The 15,911-nt window shown below is 36.0% G+C and overlaps 8 protein-coding genes and 6 long non-coding RNA genes across 14 annotated transcripts, besides 2 other annotated features; 6 read left to right on the forward strand and 8 right to left on the reverse strand.

Moving 5' to 3' along the window:
• Positions 1 to 121: 121 nt before the first annotated feature.
• gta3 lies at positions 122 to 2,056 on the forward strand. The gene has a single exon (NM_001023247.3). The coding sequence runs from the start codon at positions 366 to 368 to the stop codon at positions 750 to 752; it is 387 nt and encodes a 128-aa protein (NP_588257.1). The 5' UTR covers positions 122 to 365; the 3' UTR covers positions 753 to 2,056.
• SPOM_SPCC777.12C (ER stress response thioredoxin family membrane disulfide oxidoreductase) lies at positions 295 to 1,848 on the reverse strand. The gene is made up of 2 exons (NM_001023248.3): positions 1,471 to 1,848; positions 295 to 1,350 (listed from the first exon to the last, which is right to left on the reverse strand). Exons 1-2 carry the CDS (start codon positions 1,747 to 1,749, stop codon positions 913 to 915), a joined length of 717 nt encoding a protein of 238 aa, NP_588258.1. The 5' UTR covers positions 1,750 to 1,848; the 3' UTR covers positions 295 to 912.
• SPOM_SPCC777.17C (mitochondrial ribosomal protein subunit L9) lies at positions 1,849 to 2,761 on the reverse strand (the record flags this gene model as incomplete). The annotated part of the gene is made up of 3 exons (NM_001023249.3): positions 1,849 to 2,416; positions 2,547 to 2,622; positions 2,672 to 2,761. The coding sequence occupies 3 exons, from the start codon at positions 2,759 to 2,761 to the stop codon at positions 2,277 to 2,279; spliced, it is 306 nt and encodes a 101-aa protein (NP_588259.1). The 3' UTR covers positions 1,849 to 2,276.
• SPOM_SPNCRNA.7441 lies at positions 2,261 to 2,936 on the forward strand. Its single transcript, NR_196778.1, has one exon. It is a non-coding gene; the product is annotated as a non-coding RNA (long non-coding RNA).
• A 132-nt stretch (positions 2,937 to 3,068) lies between these two features.
• On the forward strand, positions 3,069 to 6,112 carry vps35 (retromer complex subunit Vps35). Its single transcript, NM_001023250.3, has 6 exons — positions 3,069 to 4,866; positions 4,907 to 5,020; positions 5,064 to 5,413; positions 5,468 to 5,525; positions 5,573 to 5,647; positions 5,735 to 6,112. Exons 1-6 carry the CDS (start codon positions 3,259 to 3,261, stop codon positions 6,038 to 6,040), a joined length of 2,511 nt encoding a protein of 836 aa, NP_588260.2. The 5' UTR covers positions 3,069 to 3,258; the 3' UTR covers positions 6,041 to 6,112.
• On the reverse strand, positions 3,228 to 3,517 carry SPOM_SPNCRNA.7442. The gene has a single exon (NR_196779.1). It is a non-coding gene; the product is annotated as a non-coding RNA (long non-coding RNA).
• SPOM_SPNCRNA.7443 lies at positions 3,631 to 3,862 on the reverse strand. The gene has a single exon (NR_196780.1). It is a non-coding gene; the product is annotated as a non-coding RNA (long non-coding RNA).
• SPOM_SPNCRNA.7444 lies at positions 5,480 to 5,720 on the reverse strand. Its single transcript, NR_196781.1, has one exon. It is a non-coding gene; the product is annotated as a non-coding RNA (long non-coding RNA).
• An 89-nt stretch (positions 6,113 to 6,201) lies between the features above and the next one.
• Positions 6,202 to 8,178, forward strand: prp4 (serine/threonine protein kinase Prp4). Its single transcript, NM_001023251.3, has 2 exons — positions 6,202 to 7,433; positions 7,542 to 8,178. The coding sequence occupies exons 1-2, from the start codon at positions 6,440 to 6,442 to the stop codon at positions 7,979 to 7,981; spliced, it is 1,434 nt and encodes a 477-aa protein (NP_588261.1). The 5' UTR covers positions 6,202 to 6,439; the 3' UTR covers positions 7,982 to 8,178.
• SPOM_SPNCRNA.1212 lies at positions 6,228 to 9,132 on the reverse strand. The gene has a single exon (NR_150073.1). It is a non-coding gene; the product is annotated as a non-coding RNA (long non-coding RNA).
• dus4 (tRNA dihydrouridine synthase Dus4) lies at positions 8,352 to 9,970 on the forward strand. Its single transcript, NM_001023252.3, has one exon. The coding sequence runs from the start codon at positions 8,405 to 8,407 to the stop codon at positions 9,383 to 9,385; it is 981 nt and encodes a 326-aa protein (NP_588262.1). The 5' UTR covers positions 8,352 to 8,404; the 3' UTR covers positions 9,386 to 9,970.
• On the reverse strand, positions 9,690 to 13,077 carry ekc1 (protein phosphatase regulatory subunit Ekc1). The gene is made up of 2 exons (NM_001023253.3): positions 10,322 to 13,077; positions 9,690 to 10,264 (listed from the first exon to the last, which is right to left on the reverse strand). The coding sequence occupies exons 1-2, from the start codon at positions 12,821 to 12,823 to the stop codon at positions 10,250 to 10,252; spliced, it is 2,517 nt and encodes an 838-aa protein (NP_588263.2). The 5' UTR covers positions 12,824 to 13,077; the 3' UTR covers positions 9,690 to 10,249.
• A 150-nt stretch (positions 13,078 to 13,227) lies between these two features.
• Positions 13,228 to 13,577: an LONG TERMINAL REPEAT.
• A 156-nt stretch (positions 13,578 to 13,733) lies between these two features.
• Positions 13,734 to 15,771, reverse strand: SPOM_SPNCRNA.7445. Its single transcript, NR_196782.1, has one exon. It is a non-coding gene; the product is annotated as a non-coding RNA (long non-coding RNA).
• wtf14 (wtf element Wtf14) lies at positions 13,936 to 15,852 on the forward strand. Its single transcript, NM_001023254.3, has 5 exons — positions 13,936 to 14,270; positions 14,342 to 14,566; positions 14,616 to 14,867; positions 14,908 to 14,970; positions 15,034 to 15,852. Exons 1-5 carry the CDS (start codon positions 14,141 to 14,143, stop codon positions 15,051 to 15,053), a joined length of 690 nt encoding a protein of 229 aa, NP_588264.2. The 5' UTR covers positions 13,936 to 14,140; the 3' UTR covers positions 15,054 to 15,852.
• Positions 15,853 to 15,890: 38 nt separating this feature from the next.
• Positions 15,891 to 15,911: part of an LONG TERMINAL REPEAT that runs on past the window's edge.

Below are 15,911 nucleotides of genomic sequence, written 5' to 3' on the forward strand. Positions count from 1 at the left end.
ACTCTACGCAAGCATTCAACAATATTACGTACTGGAACACTGCTATGTAAAGTTATATACAGACATCGCAGGATGTCGTAAATTTAGGGAATGGGAAACGGTTATCATAGTAATGAAAAATAGTTCTCCTAATTAGAGAAGCTGATTATATTGACTTTACTTACCGAATGATTTAATATATTCCTTTACTATTAATTCTAAAAAAACCCAGACTTACAACCTAGTCGTTAAATTGTAGGAACCGACTACAACTTCGACAGCTGTTTCAAAGCATTTGAAAAACTTACAAAGTGTTTAAGATTGAATCTTTTTTTTAACCTGTACTATATTTTTCTCTTGTAATTAGCTCTATTTTCCTTTTCACTATGCCATTTTTGAAACCTTCAAAGGTTTCACTTAAACGAATTCTCCAAGGAAATCCACCCAAACCAATTGGCTTAACTGAGTATGGTCATTTGCTGAGGCTCGTTGGTCTTCGTGAAGCAGACTCTAAGGAAGAGAATGAAAGAACAATTCTAAAACTCAACGAAGGAATCATTCAAATGCATGCAATTGAGAGACTTGATACATCCTTCATTAAGGAACCATTTCGTACTTTGAATCATGCTATTAATGCGGAATCTCTACCATCATTACCCGATCAAGAGCCGTGGAATGTATTTCAGAATGCTAAGAAAAGAGACGGGCAGTACTTTGCCGTTTATTCTAAGCTAAAAGATGATTCCTCTAATGAATCTCCAAACAAGCAATAAGGTTGGAAAATCTACGTTCTGTTAAAAAAGGAAGGAATGAAACAAATAGGGTATAAACCTTTACTAGAGCGGTGCCTTACATATAGAACATGTAACAAACTCTCGTATAATTATTCAAAAAATTGATATTATCAAAAACTAATAGTATTTTCCACATAGCTTATTTCTTTTTTGCAGCGGCGGCGGCAGCAGCAGCGGCTTGTTTTTGTTTCGCTTTTTTGCTAGAGCGATACATTATGTAGGCAGAGATCCCAAAAATAGCTACATTCATTCCAAGAGGGGTGTATTTTTGACTTAAGTGTCCGTAAAGTGCAAGTGCCTTTCCAAAGACCCAGTAAAAGGACTTCAAGGGCCCGTTAACAGAGAAAAAACCTTGCTCTTTTTTCATACTTTTGAACCCGTCTTTTTCATATAAGGCGATTGCCTTGTTCTTGGGAAGAACCTGAGGAGAAACACGGTAGAAATTTTGATTATCGATGAAATAATAAGAAGGAATCCGAGAAATGAGTAAGCGTACAGAAAGTTCGAGGCTACTGCTCAAGTAAACACGGGCAAAGTGGACATCCGGATATTTTTCATGAAAAGCATGCGAAAGGTCCTAAAATTAGTTAGTACAGATTCAATTAAATCCAAAGATGGTTTAATTTATTTCCGAGGCTCAAAATTCAATCTCATAACAAGAGCATTTGGACAACATTAAATGCAGTCCATTACTTACGTTAAAAAGTAGCTCTCCAAGAGTACAGTTAGCACAGCCTTCAGCAGTCAACTGCACAAACCATTTGCCAGATTCAATGACATGATCCCAGGTTTTATCTGAAAGTTCGACAACGGTGGAATTGTCAAAAGCGCAAACTGGGTCTGTGTTGTATTTTTCATACGGTACCTGTAAGACATTCATAGCTTCAATGGCAGCTGATTCATCTCCTTCACAACTATAAGCTGCCACGAAATGCAGAAGTTCAAATAGAAACACAAAAAACAAATTAATTTTCATTGAAGCTGAATAAGGTAATGAAAAATATTTTCTCTGCTGCTTTAGCAATAATAAACACGAGTTATGAGATGATTTTGGATCCAACTCAAAATAGTTGGTAGCTGTGAGAAGAAGATGCTAGACGAGCTGATAGAGCAGAAACGATGGCCGCACAATACGCAGTAAACGTTTACCATTCAAGGATTTAAATTTCATATTAACTATACTATTATAGGAAAATCCAAAGCTTGTTATTGTAATTGAGAAACACTAAGCATCAACCCTGATAAAATATTACAATAACGATAATATTCAAACTCAGAAAGAGACTACGCTTCTAGTGAAGCCTTTTAATTAAATTTTTTATATTTTTTTATAGAAAAAAGTCAATGCTGAATACTTCGTAATTCTTGTTAGTAATGTAACAATATCTCGTAATGAAAAGCTAGAATTGTTCAAATTGCAGCTAGCTAAGCCTTAATTAATCCACTAATAAACTCAATAAATTCTTTTTATGTTGATTGAACTAAGTGAGAGTTTAGGTATTATTATTCCTTCGTTTTCGTCGAGAATTCGGACCCTTGTAACAAATGTGCTTTCATAGATTTTAAGGCATCAACAGCAATCGCTTGCTTCTTGGGGAAAAGTGTATTTCGATAATATCCCCTTGTCACTGAGACGACATCACCTTTTGTAAAGTTAGTAGTTTCCTACGACGGCTAAAAGAATGCATTTCTTATAATAAAAGGATGTAACCACTACCTCCCTATTATAGGTTTGAAATGAAGAACATTATAATTATGAAAAATTTAGCATACCTTGCCTTCCTAGCTTTGAAACTTCGTTGTTTAACAGTTTTACCAAAAACGGTTTTGGCTGTTTACGAAGAAACCTCTAAATAACTGTGTAAGTAACGGTGATTTTTTTTATAAGCTTGACATACCAGTTGCCCATAAATTCTTTGAAAAGGTGAGACTGCTAGTTCAAGGGAATTGAAGCGAAAAAATCGAGTTGTCGGTTTCATAATACTCATTTCAATTAAATGGGTGCACCAAGAAATCCGTCAAGAAAGTTTTTACAAAATAAAAAGAAAAGCAGCTTAAATAAATTCTCAATTGAATGTAGAATTCAAAAACCGTTAGTTTAGAGGTCTAAGACGAATCTTGTAGTGTGAACCTTTCCGATGATTAGATTTATAGTTTCTTTTAATTGTTATCAAAATAATATACTATTTAGGCGCGATATTTGTGATATGAAAATGGTCAATTTGAAATTGAGCGAAGCGCGATTCCAAGCTGTGCTGCGCGCAATACTTCAAGATCTACCAATATATCTCAACCAGTACCACCAACTTTATTTGTAGACATTTCAACGAACCCATTATAAAAAACATTGCTAATATTAGTGAATTAAAAAGAATAACAAACATCCTGTTTTTCTGTTCGAAAGTTGGGCCGCTAGTAAAACTATACTGAAATTACAATTACGTTGGTTAAATTGAAACACTTGGAAGTGGATATTTAGGGCTCTATGAACGGAATTAATACTGCTAACGAAGAAATTACAAGGAGCTTGGAAGAGTCCTTAAATATTTGCAAGCAGTCTAGTAGGCTGATGCAAAGAAACTTGCAGACAGGACGATTGATGGATGCATTTCGTAATTGCAGTATTAGTCTCGTGGAAATGAGAAATTCTGCACTTACTCCAAAACAATACTATGAGCTGTATATGTTTAATATGGAAAGCTTGCGTTTACTTGGGGGCACATTGCTGGAAACGCATCTGAACGGTACTCACAACCTAATGGACCTTTATGAACTTGTTCAATATGCCGGTAGTATTGTCCCTCGTTTATATCTCATGATAACCGTTGGAAGCGCTTATTTGGAAACGCCTAATGCCCTTGTACGTGAAATTATGAATGATTTGTTAGATATGTGTAGAGGTGTTCAGCATCCGTTAAGAGGTCTTTTTTTGCGCCATTATCTGCTTACCCAAACAAGAAAAGGATTACCTTTGGGATCAGAAGATGAGGAAGATGCATCTCGCAAAGGAACCGTACTCGATTCTGTTAAATTTTTAGTTATCAACTTTACGGAAATGAATAAATTGTGGGTTAGAATCCAACATCTTGGTCCAATTAAAGAATTTTCCAAACGTACCCAAGAAAGGAATGAGCTAAAGGTTCTTGTTGGGCTGAATTTGGTTCGATTATCTCAGTTAAACCTCGATATAGACACTTACCGAGATCATGTCCTTCCTGCCATAATCGAGCAAATTATTGAATGTCGGGACTCACTTGCACAAGAGTATCTTGTTGAAGTAATTTGTCAGGCGTTTTCTGATAATATGCATCTTCAAACCCTCGATACATATTTCGGTACGGTCATAAAGCTTTCTCCAAGCGTAAACGTAACCCAACTTGTGGTCGCTATGTTGAATCGCCTTACGGACTATGTCCAACGTGAATATGAATCTGATTCTTCTAATGAAGATGAATCTGAGACTGTAACCGAAAAATTAGGAGACATAAAAATTAATGAGGAAGTACAGCAAAAAGACGAGCAAGAATGCCCTGGAGATAAAGTAATTCCTCCAGAATATGCTATTCAAGAGGTTTTATGGTCACATGTTGTTGAAGTTATTCAATCTCGTAGTGGTCTTCCACTAGATTGTATTGTTTCTATACTTTCTAGCATCCTCAATTTTTTCTTGCGGTGTTACCCTTATAAACCCCAGTATGCAGATCGTGTTTTTCAATACATTAACGAACATATCATTAACCAGCCCTCCTTACGAAGCGCTCTTCATGAACGTCCATTACAAAAAAGTCTTTGCGCAATTTTATTGCTTCCTCTTACATATTTCCCTTCCTTTTCTTACTGTCTTGAGCTACAGAATTTCCTTCCTGTATTTAATGCGCAAGATCCAAACCTTCGTTACGATATTGCAAGAATGATTGTTCAAAAGATAATTGAAAAAGGCCACTCATTAAGTGAGCTTACAGAAGCACAAGAGCTACTAGGTTTTGTGTCTGTCATTATTGAAAAAAAGGGAGTTGATAGCCTTGATGACTTACAAAACGTTGCTTTGATGGTTCATTATTTGAATAATGATGACCCGCAAATTCAAATAGAGGTACTATATTTTTTTTCTTACTGATTTACTGACAACTTAGATACTTCGATCCTTGAAAGATACATTTATAAAAGCCGGTGAGAATGTCAAATATCTTTTGCCGGTCGTTGTTAATAGATGCATATTCCTTGCACGAAACTTTCGAATATTTAAGGTATATTTTGTGTTTTGCAAGTCTTTACTAACAATACATTTAGTGTATGGATTGGGCTGAGAAAGTTCGTCTTCTTTGGGAATTTGTAAACACTTGTATCAATGTTCTTTACAAAAACGGAGATTCTTTAGAGCTGTGCCTTGCATTATATTTAAGTGCCGCTGAAATGGCTGATCAAGAAAATTATCCTGATTTTGCTTACGAATTTTTCACACAGGCGTTTTCTATTTACGAGGAGTCTGTCCTTGACTCTGAATTGCAATATCAACAATTACTAATGATTATCGGGAAATTACAGAAAACTCGTAATTTCTCTGTTGATGATTATGACACGTTAATTACAAAGTGCACTTTATATGCTTCAAAGCTTTTGAAAAAGCCTGATCAATGTTGGTAAGAAACAATGATACTATATATTAAAGTGATTATACTAATTTTTTACTTTAGTGGGATTTACTTGGCTAGTCATCTATGGTGGCAGGTCGCATCAGGAGAAGATTCAAGGGTAAGCAAATTGTGATTTCTCATCTATATTTACTAACATTCCTATAGCCTTTTCAGGATCCAAAACGGGTACTCGAATGTCTGCAAAAAAGTCTCAAGATTGCTGATGCTTGTATGGATCAGGTATGCTCATAAATTTAAATTTCGTTTGTAAAATCCTTTTTTCACATGTTATTCTCAGGACATATGTTGTTATTAACTTTTTTTTAGCTTACTAGCCTGAAGCTTTTTATCAATATATTGGAACGTTACTTTTATTATTATGATCAGCATTGCGAATCTATCATTGCCAAACATATAAGTGGACTAATTGACCTTACAGAGCAGAACATGAGATCCATTTTAATATCCTCGCCTGCCGACCTTATTGCTAGTGATCCAAGAGCGTATGCTAGTTCGATCTGGGAGGTTGCTAATGTATCGGTAATTGATTCTCTTAAAAATCATTTAGAAAGAGCAACTGCTTACGCAGAGAAACGTTCTGAAGATGAACGTTGGTCTAGTATTTTTCAATGATTTCTCGTATGCGTTTATATCATGTCTTACTCCCTAATATACTTCTAATAAAATTTTTGTATTACTAATTTATTCATTTTTCTCTTGACAGCTATATTTCAGGTTCTTAGATTTTTTTCTAATAGAAACTGCTTACCAAACTTTTTTTTCAACTCGTACTTGAAGCTACGATCATAGCCACTTCAGTCCGTATTCCTAATATATTGAATTTTTATTCGAAATTTGCATTTGTATGCCTCATTAATTAAAAAAAGAAAGAAAAGAGGCTTAATTGGTAAAAAACAATAGTGTTATTGTCTTGAAAAAGTACTTTTCATCAGGCATTGCAAGCACTTCGTCAAACACCTACTTCTATGGACGTATTACATATTTATTGTAAAGAACTACAATAGACTTAAAATGAGTGACGATAGATTTGCAGAAGATGAAATTATACAGCAAAGACGGAAACGGAGGTTGGAAATTTTAAAGAAGTACCAACAGACTGGCAATGGCCATTCGGATTTGTCAATTCCAGAGAAAAAGCTAAAAGAAGATGTCGACCAAGTCTCTACAACGAAACCTATCGAAGCTGTACCAAAAATGAAAACCAATGCATCTAAAATTGAGATTAACAAAGAAGGTTCTAATTCTAATACTAAGCTTGATGTAACTAATAGTACTACTAGTGATTCCCCCTCTATCAAATCTTCTGTACAAATTGAAGATACTGAAGATGACATGTTTGCAGATTCTCCTTCGCCTTCTGTTAAGCGGCAAAACACTGGGAAAGGTATTTCCACTCTAACTAGGAGTTTTGCAGATATGCAGGATAATTGGGACGATATTGAAGGTTATTATAAGGTAGTTCTTATGGAGGAATTGGATTCTCGTTACATCGTTCAGTCCAACCTTGGTAAAGGCATGTTCTCTACGGTGGTCAGTGCTTTGGATCGGAATAGAAATCAAACTTTCGCTATAAAAATAATTAGAAACAATGAGGTAATGTATAAGGAGGGACTCAAAGAAGTATCAATTCTTGAGCGACTGCAAGCAGCGGATCGTGAAGGTAAGCAGCACATAATCCACTATGAAAGGCATTTCATGCACAAAAATCATCTTTGCATGGTGTTTGAGATGTTAAGTCTTAATCTTCGGGACATTTTGAAAAAATTTGGGCGTAACGTTGGGTTGAGTATAAAGGCTGTTCGTCTGTATGCCTATCAAATGTTCATGGCATTGGATTTGTTGAAGCAATGCAACGTAATTCATTCAGATATCAAACCGGACAATATGCTGGTGAACGAAAAAAGAAATATTTTAAAAATATGTGACCTTGGTTCTGCTTCAGATGCCTCTGAAAATGAAATAACACCGTACCTCGTGAGTCGATTTTATCGTGCTCCAGAAATCAGTAAGTCTAAATAAACGCCAAATTGCTTATAATTCCAAAAATATGGAAATTGAATTCTTCTTCTCATTACTTTTGTACTCTTTTTTCAAGATCTAACCTTTAAAATAGTTTTAGGCTTTCCTTATTCGTGTCCAATAGATACATGGAGTGTTGGATGTTCTTTATATGAGTTGTATACTGGTCAAATACTATTTCCTGGCCGAACAAATAACCAGATGCTTCGCTATATGATGGAATGTAAGGGGAAGTTCAGTCATAAAATGTTAAAAAGAAGTCAATTTTTAAATGACCATTTCGACGCGGATTTCAATTTCATACAAATTGATCATGACCCCATTACAAATCAAGAAACGAGGAAACCTGTAAAATTCTCTAAGCCGACCAAAGACATTCGATCTCGTTTAAAAGAAGTCCCAACTTCAACTGATGAGGAATTTATAATTCGACAAGAGCTTATGGATCTTTTGGAAAAATGTTTGGAGCTTAATCCAGAGAAACGCGTACCGCCTGAAGTAGCTTTGAAGCATCCTTTCTTTATAAAAAAATAAACTGCGGGTTCATGGGTAACTATCAATTTAGAGTGAAGCAGACACTGTTTCTTAGTTACGTGATCTCTCTGGTCAATCAATACCAATCAATGTATATATTTTATCTAACCAAGTGTAACAATTTTGAATAGTAGAAACGCCAACTGGTTTGTTGTTTGACTTACAAATCTATGTGGTTTTCAATTTTCTTTCTCCAGTGTAAATAGTGTTTGTGTCGAAAGAGTCTCATACTCGTTCAACAAATTAGATACTAATGCAAAACTAATTGCTTCATTTTATTTTATCATTTGCGAAATAAAACCAATGGTAACGACATTTCGATAACTGCGTAGATGTCACATATGCTGTCAATGGCCGTGGACATTTTAGCAATTGCCAACATTCCTAACAAAATCTCTGTGACCCAAAATTCATCATAAAAATATGAGAGATCGTTTAAAGGATCCTGTAAAAATATTTGAAATAAATAAAGGGAAACGCCCTGTACACATAGCGGCACCAATGGTGCGGTATTCAAAGTTACCATTCAGGCAACTAGTGAGAGATTATAACACTGATATAGTGTATACTCCGATGATTTTAGCAAAAGAATTTTTACATCCTAAAGGACGTTATTTTGATTTTTCTACAAACGATGCAGATGCAAGCTTGATTCTACAATTCGGTGTGGATGACCCAGTAATTTTGGAAAAGGCGGCACAACTTGTTGGACCCTATGTAGATGGTATTGGAATTAACTGTGGTTGCCCTCAAACATGGGCAATACAGGAAGGAATTGGGTCAGCTTTGTTGGATGAGCCGGAAAAGGTTCATAAGTTAGTTCGTGCGGTCAAGTCCACCTTGGGTGAAAGCTTCTGTACCGAAGTCAAAATAAGAATTGCCAAAGACTTAAATAAAACTCGGCACCTGATGCAAGTCATTGAAAAATCTGGAGCTGATATAATTACTGTTCATGGTCGCACTCGGCAAGATCGCTCTTCATTCCCTGTCAATTTGGATGCAATTCGAGAAGTTCGCCCATGTGTCCAAATTCCTGTCGTTGCAAATGGTGATGTTAAAAGTCTCCGTAAGGGTCTTGAGATTGCTAAATATACAGAAACCCAAGGCATCATGTCTGCTCGTGGTTTGTTAGAAAACCCTGCGCTTTTCGCTGGATATGAAGAAACGCCTTGGGGCTGCGTGGAGCGATTTCTTTGGTATTCTACATCCTATTCTCTAAATTTCCATTTATTCTATCACCATTTGACTACCATGATGGGGCAAATGACTACTAAGCGTGAAAGAATGACTATACCGAAAGATAGTTTTGCTAGTGTCATGGACTGGCTAGATGAGCATTTCGTTGTTCGGAGACCCGATGAACCCATGTTTGGAGAATCGGTATTGCCTTGTCGCCGCTATTAATCTCAACTCATTGTTTGTTTATTAGTTGGCATTGTAAATATGAAGTGATTTCTGTAATCAATTTATGCAGGGATCAATCGATACAATTACTTCAATTTGCCAACGTTTTATAGTTATTGTTTTTTTTAGGTGTTTTAGAAGTCTATGGTTTATCATTGTATTTTATCTGTTGTTCTTTACCAGAATTAGAATCCCCCGACCTTGTTCATTACTACTTTACATTTTTAGTCATACTCATTTGTTACACTTTTCACAATTCCCTTCCGTCTTTATCTCTTGAATATTATGAATTCTATTACACAGTACAATCAACGCTATCTACATTACTTTATTAAGAGAAATTGTACTCTTGAAACAGCTTGCGAAACTGATATCTCGATAATTAAAAAATGCGTTTTTTCAACAACGGCATTTCCTTGTTTTATCAATTGTTTGTCTTATCTCCACCATGGCATAGCAGAATTGGTATCAGTAAAAAATATTGATCAATTCATATTTCTGTCAACTGTGTTATAAACCAGATAGCATAACGGACTTAAAATGAAATTGTAGAGATAGAAATAAAATAGAATGAAGAGAAAAACCGATTAAAACGAAGAAGTGAATGCATGACAAAATATTAGTACATTTTCTTTTTAACAGTACGAAGCTAAAATAAAATAGTAGAAACCACAAGGTAAAGATGAAGAAAATGCATCTTAGAGGTTGTTAAAACTTCACGTAGTAACGCATCCTTCAAACTATACTAAATAGTAGTTTCCAGCCTCTAATGCTGTTCAGCAAAGATTTTGAACTCGAACTTCTAGATATTAGTTACAGACGTCTAATCTGCTAAGATTAAAAAATTTAAGAGGAAAATGAGAACTATTTACCATGGTTCTATATGCTGTTAGTAAAATACATATCCATACAAGGATTAGCAAACTTATAACTTACGAGAACCAGACCATCAGAGTACTCCTCTTCTGCAAAACCGCGATCATCGTCAGAACTGTCATTACCATCTTCTTCTTCACTGTCTGAAAAGTCTTCTCGATCTGAACCGTTAATAAAAAAATTAGATCGCGGATACTTGTTTTCATTTCCGCGCGAAACCCATTCAACAACTTCATCGTCGTCATCGTCGTCCTCATCAGAACTACTAAATTGATTGGCGTTGTTATCGGATATTTGCTGAGACATGTACTGAGCAAAATGATCGCGATTGTCTTGATCACTATCGTTAGCTGATTCAAAACTAAGTCGTCGCGACATCTCACGAGACAGCGGGTCTTCATCATTACCATCATCTTCGTCATTAGAAGACGAATTATGCGATAGCTCACGATGAACTTCCACGACATCGTCATCACTGCTATTGCTTTCCAATTCTTGCTCCAGCGCAAACTGCATTTCAGGTAAATTGTTGGCGTCCAACATCTCTCCTTCGTCCATGTCTTCCAAATAGCCCACCATCGAGGGTTCCAAGCCTCCTAATAATTGATTATCACGGTTCCTCGTTTCTACTAACGTCTTATTTACAAAATTTTGCCATTTTTCGTCATTGATAAGATTTAGCAATTCCTGATCAAAGGTAGAAGAATAATGTTCTACAAACTTCACAACTTCGTCAGCAATTATGGTTAGATGACCCATATATCCAGCCCGAAATCCGCTAGGTTTAGCTACCTTTTTATCATTCAATTCTTGGCCGTACACAATCTTTTCAGTGATTTTCCCTTGTTTAAACATATCGACGGCAAGTGCATAGTTTTGATCTTTGTCCATAGGAGCATTTAACACCTGCTGAACAACATCATATACAACGTTATGTAAAAAATTGTTCCAAGGATAATCAAAGAAATGATCAAGAATAGTCGGAATTACATTATTTTGAATAAATTCAATCTTTAGAAAATCGCCAATAACAGGGAGCTTTTTAGCATCCTCAATAACACTTTCCGGAAGGGGTTCGTAAGAAGTATCAGAAGCCGCATCATCGTCCCCATGGTGTAGTGCTTTAGCGGTTTCCATAACGTCCTTGTATTCTTCTTCACTAACGGGTTCAGCCTCGGACATTGGGGAATCAGTAGTAGTCAAATTAAGGTTATCCTTAGTGATTTGCGGAGCACGACCGTGCATATCTTCAGCCCCGTTCATGTCTTCAGTTTCCTTAAAATCTTTAGAATTTTTATCGGAAAAAGTAGAATCATCATCGTCCTCGTCGCTCATGACAAGATCACGTGCACAGCTATTATGGCGGAAAAGATAATCACGAAGATGGTCACGCTGCATTACCATGGCTTCACCATTAGGATCGCTAAGAAGGGACATATTACTACAATGAAGCAACTCGGCGTAAAGTTCACAAATTCGGAAACGTTCAAAACCTAAAGGCTTGATCTTACCAAAACTGGTGGGCATGAGGTCGGACTCGGTGGAAGGTTTAAGGAGGATTTTTTGAAAGACAGGAATTTTTTCGGCGAAAAGACGCAACATGGTCCCAAGGTAAATAGGATCACGGGTAGTAGGAGGATGCGTGTCAAGAGGCATTTGCAAAACGGGTGTAACATCGTAGTCACTGTTGTTCTTACGAATTAGTTCTATTACGATGCTGACGCCATTAATAAGAGAAGTGGCAGAGTGAGGAGCTTTAGAATCGGTCATGTAATCAGTTAGTGTAGTTATTGTTTGTCTGGATACTAGTTCTCGTGAAAGGGAGTTAGGTCCAATAACTCCGGGTTCATTAGAATTGGCAGAAATAGCGATAATTGCTTTTATAACATCAGCAACAGTAAACTGGACGTCGGGATCCACATATGGGCTAAGTAGACGCAGTAAGGATTGTATTAATCCCTGCGAATACAACCAGTCAGCAATTCCAATAGCAGTATTGCAACGATCCATTGAAATGAATTTGAGCAACAGATCCATGATTGCGCTTGTTTCCGCATGACGGAGGATCTTTTCTACAAAGTTATCAATAGATTGGATAAAGGCAACCGTTTCTTCGGTTTTTTTATCCAGAAAATGTTCATTGACCTTTGCAAAGTATGATGCTTGCAATGGGTTTAATGGGCCCTCGCTATCCAAAAAGGACCAAAGTTTCACCATCAATGTCTTATTTTCCACACAAGCCTCACAGATGGACCAAACGTCGCTACTGAGGATTTCACTCGCTATGTAGGAAAGTCTGGTATGTTCCGGCTCTTCATAACCACCATCGGCAGAAGGTATCTCTGTTTCGTCAACCTCCAAAATATAATCAATCAGCTGGCTAAGTACTTCCGGCTTGCAAAGGTATTCTAAAAGTTTGGGGTTGTGGCTTTTACATTCGTCCAAAACCCCATTCTCTTCTAACAACTCCTTTAAATTAATCTCATCTTCCGGTTTATCCAAAATCGCCTCAATGGCGCTTGAGCTTTGAAATCCAAATCCCTGGCCCAATCTCCAAAACATTTCTATCACTTCCTTTAAAATGTATGTAAGTCAAAGCTATGTTTATACTTCCCAAGGCTTAAACGGCGAAGCTCTTAGGTAAAGGCTTCCCCTTTTGCGTTCTTGTTTTACGGCGGTACTCTTGAGCCGTGCCCTTCACTGTATAGATAATCAATGTCTGCGGTTTTAAATATGAGTATCAAAGAGTCTCAATTTTGAAGTTTTTCCTCTATTACTACTTCCAAAACAGACAGTTGCGGTTTTAAGCTGTTGGCGAAGGGCAGATAAGTGTGAATGGTGAATCCTACGTAGTTCGTTCTTCCATATGGAGAGGTGGGGGAAAGCCAATTGTCTCTTTACTGCGGCTTTAGGAAGCGATGTAAAAACATTGGCTATTCTAGTGTAATGCGCAATCAATTATACCGTGGAAATAGCGTGTTGCAATCAAATTTAGGGATATGGTAAACGGTGGTGGGGTTGCTTGATACATATTATATTTTGATACACAGGTAATATGGGTAACAGGTAATGCTGATATTCTTATACAAAGGGGACGTTTGGCAGCTAATCACTGAAAAAGCTCAATACTTAACTGTACTAACGAATTCCAGCTAGGCTCTATCTAGAGTATGTTTATTAATCTAAAACTTTCTTTTGGAAAAATCAGCAAATCTTTTTGTGCTATGTTGTATCATAAGATAGCGGATAGATAACAGAACATGTGATATATAACGATACGGAACGTACTGTATTATTCGATATACTGAAGTTGACATTACAGTAGTTCACCAGTTTTCTGTTAGCGAAATCTATAAGTATCACGTTGTAAATCGGTAGATATCCTTAGCAGATAATTTCACAAAAGAAAAATTTTAGCTTAAAAGTTTTAAAAGAGTATTTTATTTACGGTTATAAAAGCTCCTAAATAGGAGTTAACTTAACTCTCCTATACTGCAGAAGTCAATCCATGGCAAGGACTAATCTGTATCGATAATGCATTTACTGACGATCAATTGACTGTATTATTTTTCGCATTTCCAGATATAAGATTGCTTCAAAGTGTTCGTTATAGCATATAATGTAACTTAGGAATACTGCTAGTCTTCTTAAAATGCGGATGTTAGAAGTAATCTACCTCCTAAATCAGCTTTTTGGTTCCTATTTTTGAATATTCTTTGTTTTAAGCAATTGATTCGAAATTTTTCAATTTTGTAATTCTCTGCTTAGTATAACTTTGTAAGATCTGAAATTGCGATAATTTGAAAGGACCTTGCTTGTTTGTTTACGCAGTTATATCAACCGGCGCATTTTTTGATCAACCTCTTTTTATCGCTCATTATGGAAAACAATCATCATTTGGCTAAGGATTCTTTGGATGAATTGAATCCTAAACGTGGAAAAGGCGAGCACGAAACTCAGGTCTCACAATACACTGTGGTCGAGGAAGCCACTATACCTCAGTCTTTAGGTAAGAAAAATACCCTCGTTGGGAAGAAAAAGAACTTCATATTCAAAAAGATAGCAATTTTAACGTAAAAGTGAAAACTTCCAGACCTGCTGATCATAAAGTGATGGAAGCTTCTAAGGTTGCTGATACTCGTACGGCTTGGTCGACAAAAATTCCAGCAGTACTTCTTCCTGTTTTCGTAATAAATATTGCTTTGTTTAAATATCTCGTGTTTGCAAACTTTTCAACTAAAGATCGGGTGCTATTTGGATTGGGAAATGGTGGAATTAACATATTTTCGATGTGGCTTTTACTCGGTAAGTGGACTATGTGATTACTATCAGTATGCAGCTGCTAATTCTATAGCAACATATGAAACATGGTTCAGGAGTATCAAGGAAGTTATTGTCGCTTGCGGAGCAGGTATAAGATCTTTTCCCCAAAAACGGGGAGTAAATATGCTATATGCTATTCTCAAGTTGACTTTTGTTAATGCATTTGCCATTCCCCTCCTTATGTTTTTTAGAAGTCATTTTGAGCAATGGAGACTGGGATGCCCGTTGGTGGAGCGTGTCATTGGTGTTATGCTAAACGTGGCATATTTTATAATTGAAATTGGTTCGTTCTTCAAAATTCTGATAAATGCTAACTTTACAAGAAAATCCTGGTTTATTCACTAGAGTTTTTAATAAGTACTGTGATTGCTTATTTGCTATTAGGGGTATGCTGCTAAATTCATCAATCTCGATGTTCATTTTCCAATTCGTCTCACTTACCAAACTAGATATCCTAAATAGAAACTAATGAGTTTTGAACAAATGCAATGCTGAGAATGTTATCCGTTATTTTTTGGAAAAGGTTTAATATGCTACATGTGTATTCAAACGATTCTATATTGAAAGAAGCGTTTGTATTTCGATTACTATCTGCTAATAATCTTCCTCTTTAGAATTGTCAAATTTGATAAAACTAATGAGATCATAATAGCGTGAAGCACCCTTGCTTGCGTTATTTCTTTTTAAAAATTTGTCTTAATTGCCAGTCGACACCTTTAAAACATCTTTCGTTGAGTGTTGTAGTTTTTGGACTGTAAAGGAAGACCCTTTGCGGTGATTTAATGTTTTCAAACATTTGCTAAAGGGCTGTTAAAATGTTTACGATATTCAAATGTTTATTTAAAAGAAAGTTTTCTTATTTGTTCATCTATGGGGTTGGCTCCTCATTCGTATAATACGCTGAAAGCACATTAAAGTCTCTGGATATCAGCAGTTTCATATGATTAATTTTCAAAGATCCGGTTTATGATAATCATGAAAGCAACAGAATTCTTTGTTTGTTATGGGAATGTATTTGTTGATGATTACTTTTTTTTCCCTAGTCAAATAGTTCAATAACGGTTGATATACCAATTATTAGACCAACAGACGAAGCTGAAATTCAACAATGGTTAACTCATTCCATTTCGGACCGTATAAACTCCTTTATTAGCTACTAAATTAATTTTTAATTTTGGTCAGTCAATGTGAATAGGATATTTCTTTTTAACTCATTAAGCACACAATGATTTCTTGGTTGTTTACTGAATAGTGCAAAATAAAGTCGTACCTAAAAATATGTTAGAGTTTGCTAATTGATATAAAATGTAAGCTACGCAGTTTGGTA

The sequence above is a fragment of the Schizosaccharomyces pombe genome (assembly GCF_000002945.2).
Source record: "Schizosaccharomyces pombe strain 972h- genome assembly, chromosome: III".
In the NCBI taxonomy this organism is placed as follows: Eukaryota; Fungi; Ascomycota; class Schizosaccharomycetes; order Schizosaccharomycetales; family Schizosaccharomycetaceae; genus Schizosaccharomyces; species Schizosaccharomyces pombe.

Coding starts and splice junctions, on each gene's coding strand:
- prp4 (NM_001023251.3), top strand. CDS start 6,440: ATGAGTGACGATAGATTTGCAGAAGATGAAATTATACAGCAAAGACGG. Junction 7,434..7,541: donor TTATCGTGCTCCAGAAATCA/GTAAGTCTAAAT, acceptor CCTTTAAAATAG/TTTTAGGCTTTCCTTATTCG.
- vps35 (NM_001023250.3), top strand. CDS start 3,259: ATGAACGGAATTAATACTGCTAACGAAGAAATTACAAGGAGCTTGGAA. Junction 5,526..5,572: donor CATCAGGAGAAGATTCAAGG/GTAAGCAAATTG, acceptor ACATTCCTATAG/CCTTTTCAGGATCCAAAACG. Junction 5,648..5,734: donor CTGATGCTTGTATGGATCAG/GTATGCTCATAA, acceptor ACTTTTTTTTAG/CTTACTAGCCTGAAGCTTTT.
- SPOM_SPCC777.12C (NM_001023248.3), bottom strand. CDS start 1,749: ATGAAAATTAATTTGTTTTTTGTGTTTCTATTTGAACTTCTGCATTTC. Junction 1,351..1,470: donor TTGGAGAGCTACTTTTTAAC/GTAAGTAATGGA, acceptor AACTAATTTTAG/GACCTTTCGCATGCTTTTCA.
- wtf14 (NM_001023254.3), top strand. CDS start 14,141: ATGGAAAACAATCATCATTTGGCTAAGGATTCTTTGGATGAATTGAAT. Junction 14,868..14,907: donor ATATTTTATAATTGAAATTG/GTTCGTTCTTCA, acceptor TAACTTTACAAG/AAAATCCTGGTTTATTCACT. Junction 14,971..15,033: donor TTGCTTATTTGCTATTAGGG/GTATGCTGCTAA, acceptor TTACCAAACTAG/ATATCCTAAATAGAAACTAA.
- gta3 (NM_001023247.3), top strand. CDS start 366: ATGCCATTTTTGAAACCTTCAAAGGTTTCACTTAAACGAATTCTCCAA.
- ekc1 (NM_001023253.3), bottom strand. CDS start 12,823: ATGTTTTGGAGATTGGGCCAGGGATTTGGATTTCAAAGCTCAAGCGCC.
- dus4 (NM_001023252.3), top strand. CDS start 8,405: ATGAGAGATCGTTTAAAGGATCCTGTAAAAATATTTGAAATAAATAAA.